General features: G+C 30.6%; 3 protein-coding genes across 3 annotated transcripts; 2 read left to right on the top strand and 1 right to left on the bottom strand.

The window, feature by feature from the left end:
- Nucleotides 1–215: 215 nt before the first annotated feature.
- Nucleotides 216–854, bottom strand: LOC119688255 (proteasome subunit alpha type-7-1-like). Its single transcript, XM_038102934.1, has one exon. It carries the CDS (start codon nucleotides 852–854, stop codon nucleotides 216–218), a length of 639 nt encoding a protein of 212 aa, XP_037958862.1.
- Nucleotides 855–7,981: 7,127 nt separating this feature from the next.
- Nucleotides 7,982–13,783, top strand: LOC119689782. Its single transcript, XM_038104685.1, has 3 exons — nucleotides 7,982–8,113; nucleotides 13,190–13,326; nucleotides 13,405–13,783. The coding sequence occupies exons 1-3, from the start codon at nucleotides 8,083–8,085 to the stop codon at nucleotides 13,687–13,689; spliced, it is 453 nt and encodes a 150-aa protein (XP_037960613.1). The 5' UTR covers nucleotides 7,982–8,082; the 3' UTR covers nucleotides 13,690–13,783.
- Nucleotides 13,784–21,294: 7,511 nt separating this feature from the next.
- Nucleotides 21,295–23,792, top strand: LOC119689781 (V-type proton ATPase catalytic subunit A-like). Its single transcript, XM_038104684.1, has 4 exons — nucleotides 21,295–21,606; nucleotides 21,687–22,381; nucleotides 22,504–23,481; nucleotides 23,541–23,792. Exons 1-4 carry the CDS (start codon nucleotides 21,381–21,383, stop codon nucleotides 23,631–23,633), a joined length of 1,992 nt encoding a protein of 663 aa, XP_037960612.1. The 5' UTR covers nucleotides 21,295–21,380; the 3' UTR covers nucleotides 23,634–23,792.
- The last annotated feature ends 634 nt before the right edge of the window (nucleotides 23,793–24,426 follow it).

The following is a 24,426-nucleotide window of genomic DNA, read 5'->3' as shown; positions in this document are numbered from 1 at the left end:
AATAAGTTGTAATTATTTTTATAAAAGAAGACCACGTGATGAATTTGTTTTTAAATAATTCTTCTTTAATTATATAATTTGCATTTTTATATATTAATCGATTTATTTTTTGTAAAACATCTTAATTTTTAATAGAAAAGTTAAAAAAGAAGACTAATTAAAAATTTTTGTGAGCAGATTTAATAAAATATAATTTACTTGGCACTCGTCAATCATCACTTGTCAACCTCCACGTTATTTATATAATCCGTAATATCGCTTTTACTGATCATTCTTAGTATATTTCCTTTGTTCAACACCCCAACTTCTATATTATTCACAACAGTTTGTCCACAGTGCTTGAAGCATCCCAAAGCAAGCATGATACCTGTTAATTCATCAATATCGTGATTAGAGTAGCGATCTAGAAATTTTTGAGCCTTCTTTTCCTCGCAACCGATAACAACAGCCTTTTCACCCACTTCCACATTATTCTTATTTACCTTAAAAATCGACGATTTTTCAACATCGAATCCGCCAATAACACAATTTAGGAGCGATAATGGAGTGTTGCCACACAATGTATTCTTATGCAACGTCCCGAATATGTAATTCGCAATATGTCCTACATTGCGATCACTATCAGGATACATAAGAACGCACTCCTTCATACCAGCCTCACACAAGTTTCTCCCAGCTGTCTGATCACCCGCATAAGCCATGATTATATTATTGTTTAGAGCATGGATTCTACTGGCGGTACGAGGAACAATAAGCGCACTCGGATAGATATTATAAACAGAAAATATTAATGTTTTATCACCACGTATTGCAATACACGTGGAATTTATTAATTTAGAATTTGGTCTTGCCATGTCTACGACTTTCTGTTAAGCCTTTATGGATGCAATAAGAGTATTAGACATACGAGTATTCATTAGCAATTCAACAGAAATATTTTGAAATTTATTTTTAAAAATTTATTACTTTTACTTAAATTTAGAATTGAAATTCAAAGATAACTTGACTGTTAAAATTTCATAATTACCCTATCGGTCCAATAGAGGGGCAGATATAGAGCCAAGCCAGATATGGGAAATATATGAGCTACACTCTTATATTCCTCCTCTTGGTTACGCCCACAGTTGTGTTTTATCGGTCTCATTAATATCAGATATTTTATAACACAATTTTAGATTATTGTCACTTATCAGAACTATTCTGAGGAACTTGTCTTTCAGACTTGCAATCAAAATTTTCTTCATTTTTATCCTCATTTAAAAGAAATAAATGTCCATTTTGACATTTCAAATTAACTTTCGAATGTTTATTTGGAGCTAATATAGAATAAATTAGGATTTTTTAACTTAAATATTTAAAACTGATAATGGAAAAGGACGACTATACCTTTCTTTTTCCTTTTTTTGTTTTAATTTTTCATCAAAATTTTGTATTAACTTTACACTTTCGTTAAACGTTTAAGTTGATGAATATTTTCGTTACAGATTTTGTCCTGGCAATCTTCGTTAATAACCGTAGTTGCTAGTAGGAACTTTTGCTTTAGGAATATATACGTATGTATAGTGACAGACTTACGTGTTTGAATATTTACAAATTTATTATCATTGTGTTCATATATATCAATTATTTCATCTCTACAGAGTCACCTGATGATATAACCACACACAGCACACACAGCAAGTTCGTTGCAGAGATGAATATTCTAATCCTCTTAAAATTTACTGAAATCAAAATCTGACTGTAAATCTTTATCTTCACCCATTCTAACAAAACAATGGAGATTTTTTACTTACAATTCAACAGATTTGCTATCGCAAATATCGCAAGTAATCCTATCTGTGTTTAAATAAAAGATGTATTGAAGAACGCTCTTCTTCGTTGGTAATATTTCTTACAACAGAAAACAGGATTAATCTCCGGAAGTTCGTCTTGTGCATAGGTAGGATGAACACCTTTCTCATTTTCCAGGGTGAAATATGCTTGAAGCGGAAGTTAGAAGAAGAAAACTTAGAACCGTCAGGAGAAGCCGAATTCTGGTAAAGCAATTGAAGAAAGTGTTCCCAAAGTAGAAGTGTCTGAAAAACCAAATTTAATAGATATTAAAATTAATGATGTTTTTATATAAATATTATATAAAGTTTTTATGAGTGTTGTCGAAAAAGCTACGCTTTTTTATAATGACATAGAAGCTATTTTTTAAAATTTAGAGGTTTCTAAATTGACAGGCTGAAGTTTTAAGCCTGGCACTTGCACTCCAAACAAATTATATATACGGACTGTAAACTAATTAAAAAGAAATTCGAATATTTCCTAAGACCACTGATGATGAGTACTTGGCAATAATCGAAACAGCGTTGTATGGTCTGCCAAATTTCAATAATATTAACTAAATTTTTGTGTTTGTCACTTCTTTCTTTGCTATTCGAAAACTCTCTAAATATTATATAAAGATATTAAACAAAACGTTGGATTGACATATAGATTAAGATATTAATATTTTATCCGTCAGACAGTTCACAAAATACAATCAGAGACTAAGTAAACAATCATGTTAGCCAACTTGCAAAATTTTACAGATATTATTGTATTCCTTTAAAATGAAATTATTTACTAAAAATAATATAATATATTTTAAGTCCAATTTAGTGTCTAAAAAGTATAGTGTTTTGCATTTGGCCTAAAAATTTATGCATAAAAAACTTAAAATATGTATTGTAAAAAAGTCACCAAACTTACACTTCTAATAAGTTATAAAGCTTATATAAAGCTCATATATATATATAGATATATATATATATGCAAACACATACATGTCTGGAGTATTTTAACAAAACTTAGTAATAAACATGACCGTTGCCTTATGGCAACACTAAAAAGGATAACTTCAAAATTTTATTATTCTGTTTTTCCATACAAACACTTTACCGTTGTATTAACAATGCAAGCGTATATATGTCTCCTTACAAATATTTATATATATATATATGTATGTATATATATATATATCTCTTCATATACATATATGTACACAGGAAAATATGAAAAAAAGGAAAATATCTTGCTTAAGCTTTTAACAATTTTCTTATAGATTCTCAAGCAAAAAATCAAAAAAAAAAAATAATCAGAAAGAAAAAAAAAACCAAAAAAATGTATAAAACAAGAAACACAACAAACAAGAGAAATAAAAATAAAAGAGCAGTAAAATAGAAACTAAAAGGCTACAGAGTTGATTATAAATTGAAAGTGGCAACAGCACAAAGTATCCTTTAAGAAATATGTTGATGTGCTGCCTACAAATGATATGCTGGATACAAATGTTATGCTTGCTTAAGAACAGCCGCAGGAAAATTAGCATAGGTCGAATTTTAATTTTGTTAGGTTGGGTAAGGCGCTATGAAAAAGTTTCAACCGAACACAGACGCAAGCACGCACAGACACACACACGCACAGATACTTGTGCATATATGTGAGCACATTTTAATATATGTTTAAAGGAACTTCCAAAAAAAAGGACACAAATATTTTTGTTGTTTGTTCATAAAAAAGAAAACAAAGAACAAGAAAAAGAAAGAAAAATGTAAAAAAAAAATAGTACGACGAAAAACAGAAAATTAAGCAAAACATAGAAATATTATGGGAACTTCACAGCATATCCTTGGGCTTTTTATCCTACACAGCCAAAGCACATTTATACAAAACTGCATATATTTACATATTAACGTCTATGTTTATGCAGTGAGTGACTTTAATAAGAAGTTGAACTAAAAAACAGAAAAGAGAAATATCTACACTAACCATAGTAATAACAAAATCAAAAGGATTTAGTATAAATTGCAAATTAAGTTTCCGTAGCAGTGACTAAAGTGCAGAAAAAAATAACATTTCAATTCAGAAAAAAGGTTGAGCATCTCGAAATCTTGTAGCACTCTACCACATGACTGGACTGGACAAACACTTAACAGATAATTATATTATAATTGGAAACTTTAATGTTAAGCTAGTTTTGTTTATATCAGCGAGTGTATTAGAAACTGTAGTAGTAACTTGTATCAGGACGTTCAAAAGATATAGGTTCTTAGAAAGATACTTCTCTAATAGTTTAACAGACTGTTCATAGGTAAAGATGAAAGATCTATTAAATTATCTAAATTTGGCGGAATGGATTTAGTCCCTACTCTTCTATACTAGGGTTCTTGAGAAGATGTGGTAGCAAAACGGCGAAAATGCGCTATAAAAATCCGAAATACTTATACATTTATACTACACTATATTCTGTACTAGATGGTGGTTAACATCCATGTACCTCAGATAGAAGTTATCTAATGGCCTGCCACTGCAACTAACCACCAACCATATAGTATCTAGTACAGAATATAGTGTCGTATAAATGTATAAGTATTTTAATAGTTATATTATTATCATAAATAAAAATATTATCATATTATTACATATAAGAAAAATGTAATATGAAAACTCTAGTTTGTTAAGTTTGACTTTTAACACACATATGTGTATCATGTAAATTTAAGGAGAATAAATGAGTCAGTATATCACTGACAGAAAAAGGATTAGTATGTTTTAACTTCATTCTGAGCCGCTTGACCGCAAAACTTGCAAGTCTAAAAACCGCTTTGAATCTTAAAAAGCTTAAAATGTTCTTTAAAGGGAGATCCTGACCCATTATGTTGTCGTATAAGAAACTCAGAATTTCAAAAACCTCTTCGAACTTTTGGCAAAGGTTAAAAGTTTCTTTAAAATAGGGTCCTGTCCCAATATGCCGTCGTATAAAAAACTCAGTGGATCAAATACCACTTCGAACCTTTATTAAAGCATAAAATGTGTTGAGTCCTGGAGTTTGCAAAAATTCTCAAAAAACGGAACCCTTAAAATAGTAAAAAGTTCTGTCCTGTCCCAATATGCCGCCCTATAAGAAACTCAGAGTTTCAAAAACTACTCTGAACCTTTGGTAAAACGTAAAAAGCTTTGAGTCATAAAAATTGCTAAGATTCTCAAAAAACGAAACCCTTAAAATAGTTAAAAGTAATATAGTAAATTAGCGGGTAGTAAGAAAGCAGATGTGATGCATTTTCATCGTCCTTTCCACAACTGCGATTGGAATGATTAAGTAGTAGATTCAATTTTTTAGCGTGGTTGTCTACTCGGCTGCGACTCGGCAACGAACCTATCATAAGACTGTTATCTTTATGTGGCAACTCAATGAGAGTCCTGAATTTTTTCTTAAAAGAATACGGCCAACTTACATACTGATGCTTACGTATCATTGAGTTATCCCATTCTTTATTAAATTGCTCGGAATAGGAAGAATTCAATAAATGTTTGTATGATATTTACAATATGCCACCAGAGTTTTTAGGTTTTCTGATTGATTACCTGAAGAATACCATCTAACCAGATACTTTGCCATAGAGTAGACATGTTAAACTGTTGATTTTCATTAAAGACAGCTTATTTAGAGATGTGTTGCAATTAAAATTTACTTTAGGTGTAAATTGGACTGCACACAAGGACTTTCAGACAGCTTGACTGTCTGATAGTATGTATGCATTCCTAATAATTATATGTTATTATCACCTTCGATACAAGTTATAGCTTTCCTAATAGCGATCGCTTGTGCTGGTAAAATACAATCAACAGGAAGCCCATAATAAATAGATTTATTTATTCCTTATTTGGTCAAGAAATCAGAAAATTTCGTTCCCTACACCATTGATTATTTTAGAGCCGTCTCTAAAAATGAATGGATCCTCTTTAATAAGGAAATTATTTATGTTAAAAATTATAGAGTTTTTTTTTTTATTTTACATGAGAAAAGACATTGTCAGCCAATAATACTTTTCAATGAATCCTTATTCATAAGCAAGTATAAAGTTTATCCGAGAATACGATGAAGTCGTATATAGAGACTTTAGCGAAATAATATCATGAAGTTCAAGATACATTAACCATCCAATGACTATATAATAATAAGGATTCGATTGAAGGAATATGCTTATATATATATATAAATTATATACAACCGTTATCGTTTATTCTTTGTTGCTAAAGTTCGTTGATTTTCCGAATTTGTTACAACTACCTCAAGGTACTTTTCAATAACCGCGTCAAATGCTGTCTTAAGGCTTTCATTTTAACTTAATATATGATGAGGAAACAGGATTACATTGACAACTGGCAAACTGATACGAAAAGTGTAAGGGTACCATTTAATAGAAGTGCAACACTATCAAACATAACTCTGTTCTTGTAATAATATATGTTAGAACTCATAGCACCATGGGCATTTCATGGTGCTATGAGTATTAGTACTTTTTAGTAACAGTCAGTTTACCCCAGCTACCTATCTATTCTTTTTTCACAATACTTCCATAAAGGAGACTATTGGTTGTTTACAAATCTCCAAAATTGAAAAGAATAGTGAATATTAAATTAAAAGGATTTTCTATCTAATTCTGTAGGTCAGACATCTCTCACTTCACCTACTTATCCATCTCATAATTTAATGATGGCTACTGATTTCATCAAGACATATATATTATTCCAATGTATATTGATTTTAAAATGAAATAAATTTTATAAGCCTCGTTAACTAATATAGCGCCATAGAAAAAGGATATTTCTTGCATAATCCTTTGGATCAATTTTCGTTATAAGCATTAAATGCACATACTTTTATATACACTCATCATTGTTTATACATTTACGTTATGTATGTGTATATGTATATGTGATTATGTATATGTACAAGTTTTCATTTATATTTACTTGAGCTGGTAAGCGTCTGCACCTCCTTTCCCTTTTTGTTTGTCGATTTTATTTGCAAATAATCATTTATTTTAATATTGCTGTTTTCATAATGTTGTTGTTGTTGTTGTTGTTTCGGTTATCCTTGCTGCTGTTCCTGCTGCGGCGTCCGCTGAAGGCAAAGTTATTTTAACATTGATCGAAAGCGGATTATTACAAATTCAATTTAAAGTGAATTTTTGGCAAACTTTTTCATTGAGCAAATAAAAGTATTTTATGTTTTTAAATAATATTAGTTTGAAATATATACGAGTATATATACATATCAGAGACGACTGCTCTAAGGTGAGGAGCTGTGCGGTGCACACCCTAACATAATTTATAAAATGTCAAATAAAATATATAAATATAGATAATGAGAATAATGGGAGATAATGCGAATATATTTATTTCTGCGACCTGCCAACCTATTCAGTGATTTGTATTGGCCCGTGGTCTTATCTGGTCTGGACAGATCTGTTGTAAACAAAGTCACTATACTCTTTTCTATTCATGGTTCCTTCTATGTTTATATTTTCTACTACAAAAGGACCTGAAGAAAAAGTCACACAAACTTCGAAACGTTGGCGATATAACATATATAGAGAACTATATTAAAATAAAAATAAAAACAAATTTACAATTTTTTATTTTATTCTCATAAGTCTTTTCAAAAAATTTATGATTTATTTTAATTTTTTAACTAGAAAAGTGCTATAACAAAGCGTGCTGAATTTTATTATTTATTGTGGTTTTAATAACGTATTTTCAATATGAAACCATTTAAAAAATATTTTCTTCTTCTTGATTCTTCTTCTTGAGTTAGTGCATTACGCACTTTTACTCTATAATGGCTGGGGGGCTTATCTCTACCCCACACTAGGCTTTAACTAGGCTAAGAAATCATATCACTTATTTGTCTTTTAGTTGATGACGGATCTTAAATCAGCATATCTTCCTGAGAGTCCAGAAGTCCAGAGACTTGAGGATTGTTAGGGCGGGGTAAAATAGCGTATCAACTTTAATGAATAATTTTAATAATTTTTTCAACTCAACTAAGCTACAAGTATTGTATTTTGATCCGAAGGCTATGCATTATTAATCAAATCCAAGTTGCTGTAATGAATGTAAATTAAATAATTTATTTTCTAAATCGATTTTAACTTCCTCAAAAAAAAAAAAAAAATAAAAATAACTATACTTTATTATTGAAATGCAATAGTTTAGTTGGAGATTAAATTGAGATGCTTAAGCATTGAATCTCAGCAGTTTTTTGTTCTTATGAATGTCAGTACATTAGAGTTACATACCGGTGAGTACAGCATTTAACATAATAAAACTATAACTCTTCTATTAAAGTACCCGTAATATTGTAACTTTTCTAACATTTTATATTATTTGCCAATAATCATTGTTGCGGAAGTTAGAGTTAAATATATTAAGGCAAAGCAAAGGCAGAATTGTAAAGGATATTCTATACGATAGCTGCTGCTGCTGCTATGTTTCGCATCCTCTGGTGTCTATAGAAATGCGCATTGCTCTGCTGATTGCAGATTGCAGATACGTAGTAGCGATTATATTCACTTATAAGTACGAGGGCGTAATTTGTAGTTGCAGCTCAGCGTTGCACATATTTACACATAGAACTTTGCAGTGCTTTTTAGTAATTGAATCTGCATTGATACCATCGACATTAGATTTTATTTCAATTTAAGTATGTTTTGCTCTTTTCTTCCTTTTTTATAATTTTTTTTGATATTTTTTTCTTATTTATTTGTTACTTGCCTTTTTGGCTTTCAGATTGAAACTTTCACCATGAATCGTCAGTTTTGTTAGCGTATAAATCAATTCGCTGCAAGTTGCAGATAACTTTTTTCTCCACAAAATTTTTATTAAACTTTTTCCTAAGCGATCATAGATTGTTCGTTTGGTTTGCTTTTTTGGCTGGAAGTTCCTGTCTACCGCAACACTTTTGGGATAAATATTTTTACATCTCTTCACTGCGATGTCGTTTTTCATTGGAATTTTATTTCGAATTCGGTTGCACTTATTCAAGTTGGTTGCATTGAACGTGTGCCAATAAAGTTTTATGGCAATGCTTCGTTTTGAATTAAGAACTCGTACTTGTGTCTTTTTTTATTTATTTCTTTTTATGTTGTGTTTCGGTAATAGTTTAGGTATAAAAAATGCTAAAATAAAATTAGAGTAATTTTTAATTAGGGAACTCAGTTCAATAATCAATACATTAATCAATCTGATGGCCTATAAAAAGTACATTATAAGGACATGTGGTTGAATTAAAGTTTTACATAAAGTTATTTAATAAGTTGCTAATGTTAAGACCAAGCCTTTGTATGTTAGAGTCATGTTATGCATACAGCCATGGCACAAATGGAACAATATTTTAGAGCAGGGCTGTCCAAATCACGGCCTGCGGCTAATGTTTGTGCGGCCTGCGACATGATTTTAATCTACTACAATTACACAAATTTTCTTTTGGTGTACTAGTAAAACCACATTATTTTATTTTTATGGTATAACAAATAAATAAATTTAAATTGATAAATTAAAAAAAAATTTAACATTATAACCGTATTTTTTTTTTTTTTCGAAAACAACTGCGACCCTGCAATCTGTATAGTGATTTGTATTGGCCCATGATCGCATCTAGTCTGGGCAGCTCTGTTTTAGAACAATAACTGTTTATGAAAGATTTTTCTCATATTCGTTTTTAAACGAACGATGTTTGTGATCGTACTGGTTTTACTAGTATTCTTCTCAATTCCAAAGCACGACGATTTCATGTCAAACAATTGGATAATATCTGTAAAATGAAAACTACTATACAGATGGAGTTCGTAAATTGAACGTTCATTGGATTAAGAAAGATAAAATTGAAGGAAAAAAATTTCCTGAAATTTCCTGTTTGAAAGTAGAACTACTACAAATATCAAGTCTGAAATTACGTTGGAGTAGGACTAATAACAATGAGGGTAATTCCACTTGTTGTAACAATCAGTCAATTTTTCAGGTTTAGCTAAATTTCTAGCTCTTCTAAATTTCTTTTTTGTGACATATGATTTTCATTAAACAAAGAAATAGTATCTGTAAAACAGAAACCACTGTACTCCATATATATTCATTGATACATCCACAAATTGGAGGCTCGTTTGATTAGGAATGCTGAAGTTGATAGATACTTGATAGATTCCACTTGTTGCAATAACCAACCCATTCTCGAGACTTCTAGGAGTTCATTCTTTTTTTTTTCTTTGTAAAAAGATGATTTTCATTAAACAGAGAGTTAATATCTGTACAAAGAAAATCACTATATAGGCAGAATTCATATATCGGAGGTTCGTTTGATTAAATATATTGAAATTGTTCCAAATTTTATCGAAAAATAAAATTATTTTTACAATTAAAAATTAGTTTTCACAAACAATACAAAATATTGTTTAAGTAAGAGAATGTGTTGGAGAAATAGATGATTACAACAATTGAATTCGGTATCATTTTAATTCAAAGTACATACTATTTTATGTAGTAAGTACTTTATTTAAATTGCTTAACTATCAACAGTATTTTCTCTCCCAATAAAATTATGTAAAAACTTAAGCCTTTAAAAAAAAATTTATTGATAAATATTAAACATAGTATCTTTAAAACGTTTAATGCGTTTACGTATTTATTAAGGTTACCTTCCAACGCAGCAGTTATATTTTAATTAAATATAATATTAAATAAATGTTTGGTATTTAAAACGGCACTTACAGGTACTTCGTCTACTTCACTTACTTACAAGCTTGCCGACACCTACTTTTGTAGTTGAAACATTGACATATGCATCAGACACAGAACCACGGAGCACAGTTTCATATAAATTTTTATAAATTAAAAAAAACCGCTCATAACATTTTACAACACCGCATGTGCCCTCAAATGACATTAAGCTGTCAACGTAAATGACATAAAATTGCAGCCATTTTGACCCTCGTTGAACCGCAAAATGGCAGATAGTAATTTCGTTCAGTATTGTTGTTGTTGTTTTGTGGTTTAAACTTTGTTTTTATGGCTGGCACACAACGAAGCTATTAAAAGAAAATAAACATATAAGCTTATCCTTTTCATGTGGCCTCACATGAATTTACATAGATTTTTTTCTCTTTTTAACATATTAACATACAAAATCGTTTAAAAATAATGCCTATAACTAACGGCAATGAATAATTTTATTAGTACGGGTATTTGTTTAAAGTTTTAATAGAATTCAAATAAATGTGGTTGAAATTTAGGTGAGTTAAGAAAATTATGGTTATGGTAATAAAATCAGAATTTGGAGAGTTTCTCTATTTTGTGTAATGACGAGTACAAAAGATATGCCCATCTTTTTATAGTAGTCTTATAGTAGTTTATAGTAGTCTGTATCTAAATATATATCCAACTGGAATTAAGAAAAAAAATTGTTTTTAAAAATAAAGCTAATCGTCTACCATTTAAACATCCATATGCCGTATGCAAAGGTTATATGTGGCATCAATAATGCCACATAACATATGTCACACAGCTTAGTGTTATTCCCACAATTAAAACAAAAAACGGAATAAATTTTTCTAAATTTGAGGGTTTCTGCAAAGCACAGATAAAAGTATTTTAATCTAAAAAAATCTTACATTTAAAAAATTATTTTAATCTTTAATGAGAGATTAGATGAAAAGTTTACTGATTGCAAGTAGAAATATTAGAATATTTTTATTACTTAAAAAGAAGTCGTTCGAGTTGATGATACATAAAGTTCGCAATATACTAGTAATTGCACGACCTTACGATCAATTGTGTCTACTTCATGGCCTTAAAGTGAATAAGTAAAACTTCCTCAATTAATAACAGAATTTTTACGATTTTATTATATATTGTTCCGGCTTAATGACCTTAGAGTACCTCTTTACATACCACTTCCTCAATGATTGATAGTATTTCTACTATTTTACATAGTTTTAGTTCATCACCGTTTAAAATCACAAACTTATTTTATTTTTTATGCAATCTGTAAGTTTTATTGAAGATAAGTCCCAATTTGTTTAGGTGATAGTTAAAGTCTGAAGTGTCTTGTAAAAATTTGTATGATAATTTTTAAGCTGTATATCTGATTCTTCAAAACAATCTTTATATGCATTTCGATTATAGGTTTAGAATGTGACAAAGTCAGTAGGATGTTTTTTTTTATGTCTCCACATAACTATTAATAAGCAAAGAAATATTACTCCTTCCCAGACTACAAAGGTGTTCTGTATCTGTTGGCAAGGATATTGGCTATGTTCATCGAATTTGTCTGCGTTTTCATTGCCTTTAATCTTATAACATCTATTTTTGTTTGTTCTGCCAATTTTTTTTTAATTTTAATAGTCACAATTTCAGTAGTTACGATCTTATTTAATGAGATTTGATGGTTGCCTAATGTTTACCCTTTGGTTTCCCTAATATTTATTCATTATGAAAAATTTAAACATATGTACTATACTAAACGGGATGGCGGGATGAATTTAGTCATAAGGCTGCATCTTTCATCTATAGAAATGAGTCATTTTTCATTGCAGTTACTACTGTGAAAACGAAAAGACAATAAAGCATTACCGAATCGCAGAATGGTTACAGGTACTTTGGGGAGGTATTCAGATCTGTGGCCGATTATTGCTTAGTCTGATGAAGTGATAAACAATAATCGAGTTGAGGCGTAGAGAGGGGTTATGAAGAAACCTTAGAGAGTAAAACGGTTCAAGTGCGTTGACTTAACTAGCCTTAATATAATAAAAAAGCATCCAATTGTCAAATGTATAGCTCTCTTCTGTGCACGACAATTGAGAATTGGAAAGTGAGAATTAATAGAAACAAACTGTAAATGAGTTTAATTTGAGTATTTGGTTTTAATAAAATAAAAAATTCAATAGAAAGCCTTGAAAGAGGCCATAGAGATCCATTTGTTGTCGCAGTACAAAAGAGTCTTGTTTGACCTATTACTTTTTGCAATAAAATCTGATGCCAAACTAATTTCTTCTTTACACAACAAAACAATTTGCTCGAGATACAAATGAGGTTATCTCAAATCAATTAGTGATTTTTATTTAAAATGTTATTCTTCAGGTTGTACAAATACTTTAGATTTAAGATTAAGAAATTTGCAATTCAAATAATCGATTACAGATTAAATCTCGACAACAGCTTTAATATACTTTTAATCTTGCAGTTAAAATATAACACCTTTCTTTGCTCTTATTATTATCAAGTTAGCATAAAAAATTTTTATTTGACTTTATTTAAATATTATATTAAAAAATTAATTCTGAATTAACAATAACAACAATATAATAAATATGTTAATTATATTTAGCTTATAGTCCTCCCTTGATAATGGCTTCGAATAACCGAAAACGTTGCACTGACGAATCCGTCCATAAACTACTAAGGGAGAAATTCATAGTCCTTATGGGTGGCACTGTGGATAGATTGAAGTATAGTCCAGAAGCCGTAAGTTTTATATAGTTACAATAATTAAACTAATTAATTTGTTAATTAAATAATTTAATATACCTTATCTATTATCAGAGTGAGCTTTTTCATGAAGAGTTGGACTTATTCAAGAAAAAACTTAATAACTTTGAGAAATGTGCTCGACTCATAGTAAGAAAATATGACGAACTTAAGACTGTAAATTATTCTCTTGAGAAATTAAATGCAGAGCGTTCCAAGCTATTGCGTCATGTGAACACTGTAATGGAGGAGACTCAACTTAATTGTTTGGACGAAGCCACGTTTGTGAATTTGCTAAATGAAAATGCACGCAATATTGAAGGTCTTGATAAGGGTTTGGACGAAGCGAGTGGCAAGTGAAAAAATATGGACATCATGAGGAAACAAATTAAATCTTTTAGGAACTACACAAATATATATTTTTTACCAAAATTTTAGCTAAATTATTGACAAATACAGCTATTTTGTATATAAGTTTATTATAGGAATTTAATAAAATAAATATTACAAATATGATCAAAAGCTATTTAAATGAAATCAACAGCACTAATATATACGATTATATATTATAATATACCTATATATATTTAATCATTTGAATTCTTACAAGAAGTGGCAAACAGTACCAAAAAATTTAAATTAAATAATACAATTAATCGTGTAGCTTATTCTCTGATTAAATTCTATTAAGACCGAATTTGACTTCAATTAAATAAACGTTCAGATGTTTTCTTATCTTCGGGATTTTAATCTAAAATTATGTAGCAATTTGCGCTCTCGTTTCACTAAAAACTGTTAGACATAATTAATGTTAAATACGAAATATCGCAAAGATTTTTATTAGAAATTATTTGAAATTTAATATATTAACAATATATTGTTTATTAATAGTATAGAATACTTAATAACAATTAATCTATTTAATACTCCAACTAGGATTAAAGTAGAAGTAACCGAAGTATTGTATAAATAGTGGTGTAGAGTTAAAAAATAATTTATTAATAATTCAGAATAATTAAATAAAGAACTCAATTCTATTTCTAGACTAGATCAGTATAAGCAACCTGGGCAGATAAAAATTTCTGTCATATCTTAAGATTAACTTGGTAAATATTGGACAAGAAATGCATCAATTTACCGTTTTAACAAAAGCACTAAGAACTCGATGCTAATAGGTTACCGTGTACTAGAAAGATATACTATGATCTATACTATAATGACTTTTGTCGTGGTTGTTGCTCTGAAGAGGAGGAAAAATCAGTATTTCAGCTTTTTTTGCCAATGTCCATCTTTGGTCAATGGAAAATTAAAAACCTTTAGGGTTCCTTTTCTTACCAACTTGGCAGAGTTGTCATTTTATAAAATTAAGGACTTATCCAATTTATGAACGTATTGTTTAGCGTTACTCATACGCTGGCCACTGTGGCCTTTTTGGTTGTCATTGTAATTAGCGTTGACATAGTATATCACAATTGAGCATTATTTGAGCTCAAGTGGACTCTTTTACACAAGATTCCTGCTCCAATCTTAACTTATCTAGATTCTTTTCGCTTTTTATAAATAATTAAAAATGACATATTTTGAATTTAATAAAATAACATCATATGACGAGTAATATTATATACATTTAATGATCATTCATGGTAATAATATATAATAACAATGCATTCGTTGCCAATGAATTATGCCACACTATACCACAGTAATTTTCGAGGATTAATCTTGCTACAATAATTTTAGATTCTTGCTACACTTGATGAGTTCTGCAGATTAAAAATCTGTGTATATGAACTCTGATTGGTTATGCATGTGTAAAAGCAACATATTTCGACTTTCCTTGAGAGTCATTTAGAGAGATCCTGATGATGACTCTCAAGGATATGGTCGGATAAAAAAATATATATAAACCATTATATAATTAAAATTATTTTGTTATTAATAAATTAATTCAATTAATTTTAAAAGCTTAAGTGCAAGTATTTTCACACTTCTGATGATCGTTGTCAGCATTCATAAGAGTAAATATGTTAGGTTTCAGAATTTTTTCTCACATTAGTGTGAAATTAATTCATAGTAATAAGTAGAATGACTTAATAATAAAAAAGTATAAAAAAATATAAGAATTTTAAAGTGTTAAAATAATTTATTTTTGTTTTTGTTTTTAAAATTCCTGATATAGTGAAAAGCGAGCTAAGTATGCAAGCACTATTACTGCAAACACAACACAACGTACAATCAACTATTATAAGCGACGTTGACGTTGACAGTGATAGTGACAGCAGCAGCAACAACAACAGCAAGAACACCAACCACAAAAATAGTTAAAACAGAAACATAAAATATATCTTAATATGTTTGCTGAAATGTGCCATTAAATAAAAATAGGTTTGCTTTATGAACAGAGAACGCGGATAAGCGGCAGTAAATTAACTTTAAACAGGTACAGGCATGTGTTCATATCTATACACACACACATGGCAGGAGATGTGCATATTCTTGCAACATGTTGCAATAACAACACAATAGTCCAAAGCATACCAATGGCATTAACAACACTAGCAACAGTGGCGCCGTTGTCTTACAAACAATTTAACAACACTTTACTTCTTAATGCATACGTACGTACGTTTAAGTCCAGTCCAATGTTGAATACTCGTATATATGTTTTATATGTATGTATGTTTGGGTTTCTGTCGTGGTCTATTTTGGTCTGCTCTCATGTGGGTAAATTTGGTTGGTGTTCATACTGATGGACGTGTTGAGAAATTAAGTAATTTTGTTGGCGTTACTTTCAGGCTATACTCTTACACACACTCACACACTACTTCTTTCACTATTTTTTTATGAGCTTATAATTGCGTTCGTGTGTGTAATGTTAACTACCCAGTAGAAAAAGTGGTCTTCGAAGACATTGTCTTCAAGACGGTCTTTGATACCGCGTCCGCATTTTCAAGCAAATTTGCAAAACAATTGCTCAAAACATGAATGTAAATACTCTTTCTTTGCTTTCTCTCTCATTTTTAGTGTTCATAGCAACGTATTTGAATTTTGCCTCAGATGACGCTATGTTTTATAAATGAAGTGACGCAATAATTTTGAAGTGTAGTGAATAAACATTTGTGAAATAAATATTAAAAAAATCAAAATAAATAAAGAAACAAAATCATTAAACTACGAAATATTAAAAAAAAAGAAAGTAAATCAAAACAAATTAAATAGTGACTTCCTGAAAAATATATTGATATTAATATTGAAGACAATAATTCCAGTGAAAGTTGTTTTAGAAACGAAACAAAGGATGTTGAAAATAAAAAAACTGAAAACACTTGTGAAAAATTAGCTGTTATATTTAAAAAACACAGGATTAACAGGCGTTGTAGTAATGATATTTTAAAACTCTTAAGATCAGAAGGTTTAATTGTACCAAAATCCTCTTCAACGCTTTTGAAAACATATAAAACTTCAACAATTGATGATAGCGAAATGCTATAAATTATTTTATATTAGTTTTAGTTAATTTTAGATATGCTAAGTTATATTAAGTTAATTATTTAAATTAATTTTCATTATGTTTACTAGTTTTTACTAGTTTATTATTAATATCTTAATAAAATTTGTAATAATTTATAATAAAATTTATAATTTATTTTTAAAACTTTTAATTTTGAATGTAATTTAAGAAATTATTATATAAAATAAATAAAAGTACAAAATACAACAATTTCTTTCTACTTATTTAAAGAGAAAATTGAAATTCATTTAAAATTTAAAGAGCGCAATAAAAGAGTAGAAATAAAAAAAGGGTGAAAAAATTATATGAGTACTGCACTAAGAGCGCACAACTTTCTGTCGGTCTTCGAGACATGTACACAAAAATTCATTGAAGACATTTGGCTAATTTGTATGAAAGTGTCTTCGAAGACCGTCATACATTTGGATCGATCGGTCTTCATGTATGTATCCATGTCTTGAAGACGTCTTCGATGACGGATCGATCCGTTTTCTACTGGGTAGTATGTAAGTGCAATTAAAAAAAAAAAACCAACAGCAATATGTGTATATTTACATTTTGTTTTTTAATTTTGTTTAATTTTATTTCACTTCTTACATTAACCACACTGGTTGAGCTTTGCACAATTTTATGTGTATATTGCACCCTGAGCAGAGTTTCGTCACTTTTTTGGTTGCCATACACTAGTAATTTTTTGTTTCGAATGAAATCCTTTGGTGTTATGAAAAGTTGTTTTTAACTTTGTCAGTTCATTTAATAGTTTTAAATTGTGCGCAAAAATGACCGACGAAGTTGAGGGAAATTTTTTTTTATGGAAAAGACATAAGCTCCACAAAAATGCATAAAATTATCAACAGGGCCAAAAGCATCAAAGCAAATATAAATTGTTTTTTGAAAACTTGTCAAAAAATAACCAAAAATTTTTTTTAACTTCAATAACTTCAATAAGGGACTAATAAATAAAAGGGTCCGTAACGGTTATAAATTAAAAAAAATTAAAGACTAAAAATCAAAAACAAAAAACCCTACAGATCTCTTTAAATTTAATTTGGTGTCCAAAGCTCAAATCACTAAATGAATTTGATAGACTGGAACTGTAAGACTGGAGTCCTGTCATCATTATGGGCACATAACCACATGTGTAGGTGCAAACCTATGCCTTTAGTATATTGCCGGTATATTGTTCACTGCTGTAACTTACATTGAAAATTTCAAGCAAGCACAACGATCTCACACATTCACCTTCTAAGTGTTTTAACTTCATCACAGGTATTTCATTTATAATGTTTGCTGAAAAGATCCTGAGATTGAAAAAAGTACACTTTGACAGAAGACAGCTGAAATATACAGATGATACACAGATGTAGAGACCCCACCTCGAATTAATACTAACGTAGTCACGGGGCAAGACAAGGTCTTTAGGAATAATGGAAAGTGGTTTAGTCGTTTAGTCAGTGCGAGTCGGGTACTCATTTTCCGGGGCGCCGTATTGTGGTCAATGCGTGGCATTCCACTTGCAGCAAAAAAAAAATTCCTTTGTCACGCGTTCATGCATATGGATCGGCCGCCCGCTGAGACACACATAACGACAGTACTTCCCGTAACACAGTCAACACTCCCAGATATTATTAGCAATACCCGGAAAGAAATTTTGCTTTTCTTCCAAAAAAAAAAAACTGTTTGACGCTACTTTTACCTGTTAAGTGTTCACCTTCAACAGTTTTTATGCGTTGCCAACTCTTATTAAAAGCTCCACTAAACAATTATTGTCATTTTCTTTTTTCAAAAACAGTTCGTTTGTTTTAATTGCTTTTTTTTGTTGAAAGAACTCATGAAAATTAACCCAAAACAAATTTTGCACAAAAAAAAAACAAAAAAAAAAATTAAAAGAAAACAATTAACTTGAAGCTTTGGCAATAATATGCAGTTTGCATAATTGCTATTATTTTATTTTTTCAACAAAAACACTCTGAAAACACTATGTAGTGCAGAAAAGTCGGGAAAGTAGTGGAAAATTGTGAAAATAGAACTAAAAACGTTCTGAGGTCACACCAAAGGCAACAACTCAATTGCAATGTTGCTTATGTTTCAGTTTAAAAAATTTGTTTTCTGAACTTTATGAATTCATTGGTGCCATATTTTTGGCATTTTTCAATGGCGCTTTCAGTGCTGCCAACTACATGTGTCAGAAACAGTAAACAAAAAGGACAATAAAAAAAAAATAAATAAATAAAAAAATGGTAATAAAAATGAAAAAGAAATGTGATGACGACATTTTTAGCGGAGAGTCAACCATTGAGTCAACTAACTCTGCAGTGACAAAAGGAAAGAAATCATAAATAAAACAACTAAATAACGTTTTTAAACAAATGGAACACAAAGCAGCAACAAACAACAACAACAACAACAATTTTGGCCATGTCATTCAAAATTTCATATGAGCATGGAGCATGTTGCACTGGTCAGCGCTAGCACCCATACTCCTCCTTTGTAAAAAGTGAATATATATGCATATATATACATATATAAACATATATATATAAAGTACAGTACAAAGTATAAGTGTGCTAGTATAAATTAAGTGTGCGTGAAAAATGACCTATGATTCTAGCTGGTTTTCCTCCATCCTCCACAGAATTGTAGACGTTTTTACTTTATATTCCCAATCTCTAGAGTGGCATAGGACTCATGAGCTGCGCTTTGGTGGTAGTATTTATAAAACTCGGTACGAGTTCTGAGTTAAAAGTTTCTGTGCGGCTCAAAATTTGTATAACCCTCTACAAATGTATGGCCGCTAGTGCTTCTTACCGAAATTTTTATTTTACGTTTTTGGACCGTTTTTTTCCCTAATTTTCAGAGCAGAAAATATAAAGTTTTGCTGAAAATTTGTATGAAATTTGAAATTTTAATTCAACTTAGAAAATAAACAAAAAGTAAAAAAAATAAAAATTTTCTGTGTCAAAAAATGGAAATTAGACGCTCATTAAGCTGAGCGGACGAAAGTGGACAAAAAAGGTCCTTAATTTAATTTAAACTTGAAAAAAGTGAATAAAATTTTCATTTATGTGAAAGGATATGAATAAATTTGTAAAAATAATTATTAAAAACAAAGTAAATTAAATAAAAAAGGAATAGTAATGATTAAGTAGAGAATGTAGTATTTGCATTTTTTAAATTGACCACACAAATGACGATTAACACGTCTAATTATGGTATGGTTGGAAAATTTTATTTAAAAATGTTAAAGTTCTATATCTCGAAAACTAAACTATATTGACACACCATATGTTGTGTAGTAATGGTTTGTTTCCATTGTCTTCATTGAAATAGTTTATTTTATGAAGGTCTCTCGCTAATGAATTTGATTGACCAGAGCTTTCCTGCTCATGAACTTAGTTAAGAATAAATGAAGTGAAATTACACTATAAATATCGAATGCAACATTGCAACATATATTGTTGCGTACGTTCACACGTTGACGTAGTTGTTTGCGATATTTGAATCCCGATAAGTAATTAAATAGTCGACTCAAGTTTTATTTAACCGCAATAAAAATGCTCTGAATTTTATGAAACGCAAACACACAATTTTCACTCATAGCAATACATAACGAAACTTAATTAAAAACTAACTGACATTCTTTAAAACTATTATTTAAATTTTATATTATTATTATTATTTGAAGAGGGTTAGCGTATGGCGACCTAAAAGACGTATTGTGCCCCTTAGTCGGATTCGAGTGTTTCTCCAAGTCTGATTTCTTTAATGAAAGACAGTATAGAGCCTCTCTTTCGTAGTCTTGAATCCTTCTGACCTATGAAATACGATTCTAGGTGTTTCTCCCCACCAAGCACTCCGAAAACACATGGCATGCAGTTTCACTCTCTTCTCTACAGTATCTGCACTCTGAGCTAGATTGAATTTCTAATTTCATTAGGTGATTATTCAATATACAGTGACCGGTCAATAATTCCGTGATGAATCTTAGGTTATTTTTTTGATTTTATTAGAAATGAATCAACTTATTTAATAGCACATTCACACAATCTCATTTAGGCGGTTTTGTTCATTATAGTCACTAATGAGGATGATTTGCCATACAAAGTGCTTTCATATAAATGAGCTCAATATAAATAAATCAGCTCATTCAAGCCGATAAATGTTGAATGCAATACTTGAAAATAAATTTTCCACAAGGCAAATTACTAAAAGTTGAAATATTTCTCATATATTTTATAAGTAAAATGTAAACAAACAAGCTATTTCACATGCATAAATCAGCATATGGCAATGGAAACGTCCAAATCCTTATTTCATTAAAATAAGTAGTTTGAGCTGCAGTGGAACCATATTACTAATCTTAAAATCATTGAATTAAAACTATAAAAACTATAAAATAAATCTAATCCAGTAGGTTTTGGATATATTATATTTCAGTATGAGATCAGTTAAAAATTTTATGAATATATTTTGATATGTTAGTTAGACAAATTTCGTAAAAAATTTCGTGTAATTCTTTTATGTTTGTAACTTTGTAAAAATGAGTGACGACGCCAGAAAAGGAGAAGGGAGACATTATTTATTGGTGGAAGATTCGGATGAAAGCATTGAAGCAATATCTTTTGTTTCATATGAATCAGAAAAAGAAGAGCCGCCATGTGAACCAGAACCAGAACCAGAACCAGTGCCGGAACCACCACCGGAAGAGGTAGTCAAAGCACCACCAGTCTATGAAACTGGTAAAGTATTTGCTGTTTCGGGACCAGGTAAATACATAACTCATTAGCTGTTTTAATAACTTGATTTGCTAATATGTAAACAATCATTATTTTTTGGGACAAACAAGTCGTTACTGCTGGAGAAATGTTGGGTGCTGCTATGTATGAAATGGTGCGCGTTGGTTATTTCATGCTTGTAGGTGAGGTGATTCGTCTTGAAGGTGACATGGCTACTATACAAGTTTATGAGGATACGTCTGGGGTGGCTGTAGGTGATCCTATATATCGTACTGGCCGACCGTTATGTGTTGAGTTAGGTCCTGGTATAATGGGTAATATTTTTGATGGCATACAACGACCTTTGCGTGAAATCAGCGCGAAAACTCAACGAATTTATATCCCAAAGGGCATAAATGTAACAAGTTTGTCTCGAGAGCGCAAATGGGATTTTACACCAAAAATGAATGTAGGTGATTACATTACTGGTGGAGATATATACGGTGAAGTTGTTGAGAACAGTTTAGTAACCGAAAAAATATTATTCGATTTGCACTATATGGGCACAATTAAATATATTGCACCCCAAGGAATTTACTCAGTTGAAGATGTTGTACTGGAAACTGAGCATAATGATGTTGTTACAAAGCATACTATGCTACAAATATGGCCAGTACGAGAACCACGCCCGGTTAAAGAAAAAATGATTTCAAACTTTCCACTTCTAACTGGACAACGTGTACTGGATTCGCTTTTTCCGTGTGTTCAAGGCGGCACAACTGCAATTCCTGGTGCTTTTGGGTGCGGTAAAACTGTCATATCTCAGGCAAGTTGAGTTCAATTTTTATATAAAAATATGTATACATTTTATATATGTATATTTATTATGAATTTTAAAACTTAATTTTATTTATTTTAAATGTTTAATAAGTTTCTTGACTTATCAAGGCTCTGTCAAAATACTCCAACTCAGATGTTATCATTTATGTTGGTTGCGGTGAACGTGGTAATGAGATGTCTGAAGTATTAACCGAATTTCCAGCATTGACTATAGATATGGAAGGTGTTACTGAATCCATTATGAAGCGTACTGCTCTTGTTGCCAACACATCTAACATGCCTGTCGCTGCTCGTGAAGCTTCTATTTATACCGGTATTACACTTTGTGAATACTTCCGTGATATGGGTTACAACGTATCTATGATGGCTGATTCCACATCACGTTGGGCTGAAGCTCTTCGTGAAATTTCTGGTCGTCTCGCTGAAATGCCTGCCGATTCCGGTTATCCAGCTTACTTGGGTGCACGTTTAGCTTCCTTCTACGAACGTGCTGGTCGTGTGAAATGTATGGGAAGTCCCGATCGTGAAGGTTCTGTATCTATTGTTGGTGCTGTTTCACCGCCTGGTGGTGATTTCTCAGATCCCGTCACATCAGCAACTTTGAATATTGTACAAGTGTTTTGGGGTTTAGACAAAAAGTTAGCACAACGAAAACATTTCCCTTCAATTAATTGGTTAATTTCATACTCAAAGTATATACGTTCTCTCGATAGCTATTATGAAGAGAATTTTCCACAGTTCCCACCACTACGCGCAAAAGTTAAACAGATTTTGCAAGAAGAAGAAGATTTATCGGAAATTGTTCAATTGGTAGGTAAATCATCTTTGGCAGAAAATGATAAGCTCACACTCGAAGTTGCTAAGATGATTAGAGAAGACTTCCTACAACAAAATTCATACTCTCAATATGATCGTTACTGTCCTTTTTATAAGACAGTCGCCATGATAAACAACATAATAGGCTTTTATGACATGGGTCATAGTGCAATAGAATCTACTGCGAATGAAGAACAACGTGTTACTTGGGGTGTTATACGTGAAAACCTCGCTGACATTATATATGAGCTATCTATAATGAAGTATAAGGTAAGAATGATTAAAATAAATTACTTTTAAATATTTTAAATTTTACATTATTGTCGTAGGATCACAAGGAGTTAGGCGAAGAGAAACTCTCAGAAGAAATGAAATCTTTATATGAATCAATGACGAAGGCCTTCAAAAAGTTAACAGATTGAGCAATAATTTTACAAACAGTTAAACAAGTATTCAAATGAAAATTATATGGTTTTAGATAAAGGCTTTAATCTAAAAAGTTAGGAAATAAACAAATGTGTTGTGTTGATTTCAAAACTCTAAAATTATATATTTGTGAAAATATATCAAACCCTTAAAGAGGGGAAATTGTTTTATAAAATGAAAAATTTTTAGTAAACGAAAAATGTTCTCTTTTATTTAGCTTAAATCATATATTCTCCAAATATAAAATATATTTTATATATATAATATACTATTATATTTATATAACCACCAAATAGCTTTTAGAGGCGCGTTTCGGATTTGCCTATTCGATAACGAATTTTTGTAGAATCAGCTGTTTCCCGTAACTTCTCCACTAAGCTATATATTTGCGCAATATCGAGTTGGAATGTTGTTAACTTTTTACATTGAATACGCTAACAAAAGTGGCACACGCTATCTAACGTTAAAAAGTATATGCAATTATTACATTAATTTTTTTTTTGCAGTAGATGGAAAGCATTGACAGCCAGAGTATGAGATTTTAACCTAATAAAACCATCTCTCAGAAATGAATGGAGAAGATTTTCATCGCACTGTGGAAATTTCATTCCAATAATTATGAGTTGGTGATATGAGTAAGTGTCTTAATACCTATTGGACTAGGTTTATATAAGCCAGAAAGCATGTCGCAGGTATATGGAGAACCGGCGAACGGAGTGAGGTTATTGCGTAAGCGCGGGAGGTAGATTAGTGGTAGACTCTGTGACAGTAATTACAAGTGCCACGGTT

This window comes from Teleopsis dalmanni, chromosome X (assembly GCF_002237135.1).
Source record: "Teleopsis dalmanni isolate 2A chromosome X, ASM223713v2, whole genome shotgun sequence".
NCBI lineage: Eukaryota > Metazoa > Arthropoda > Insecta > Diptera > Diopsidae > Teleopsis > Teleopsis dalmanni.
This window is presented reverse-complemented; position numbering and strand designations above follow the sequence as displayed.

What these genes read in the sequence shown, in the direction of transcription:
- LOC119688255 (XM_038102934.1), bottom strand. Translation starts at nt 854, where the DNA reads ATGGCAAGACCAAATTCTAAATTAATAAATTCCACGTGTATTGCAATA.
- LOC119689781 (XM_038104684.1), top strand. Translation starts at nt 21,381, where the DNA reads ATGAGTGACGACGCCAGAAAAGGAGAAGGGAGACATTATTTATTGGTG. An exon ending in ATTTGCTGTTTCGGGACCAG is followed by an intron (nt 21,607 to 21,686) that starts GTAAATACATAA and finishes GGGACAAACAAG; the next exon opens with TCGTTACTGCTGGAGAAATG. An exon ending in GTAAAACTGTCATATCTCAG is followed by an intron (nt 22,382 to 22,503) that starts GCAAGTTGAGTT and finishes TGACTTATCAAG; the next exon opens with GCTCTGTCAAAATACTCCAA.
- LOC119689782 (XM_038104685.1), top strand. Translation starts at nt 8,083, where the DNA reads ATGAATGTCAGTACATTAGAGTTACATACCG. An exon ending in TACATTAGAGTTACATACCG is followed by an intron (nt 8,114 to 13,189) that starts GTGAGTACAGCA and finishes AATTATATTTAG; the next exon opens with CTTATAGTCCTCCCTTGATA. An exon ending in TGAAGTATAGTCCAGAAGCC is followed by an intron (nt 13,327 to 13,404) that starts GTAAGTTTTATA and finishes ATCTATTATCAG; the next exon opens with AGTGAGCTTTTTCATGAAGA.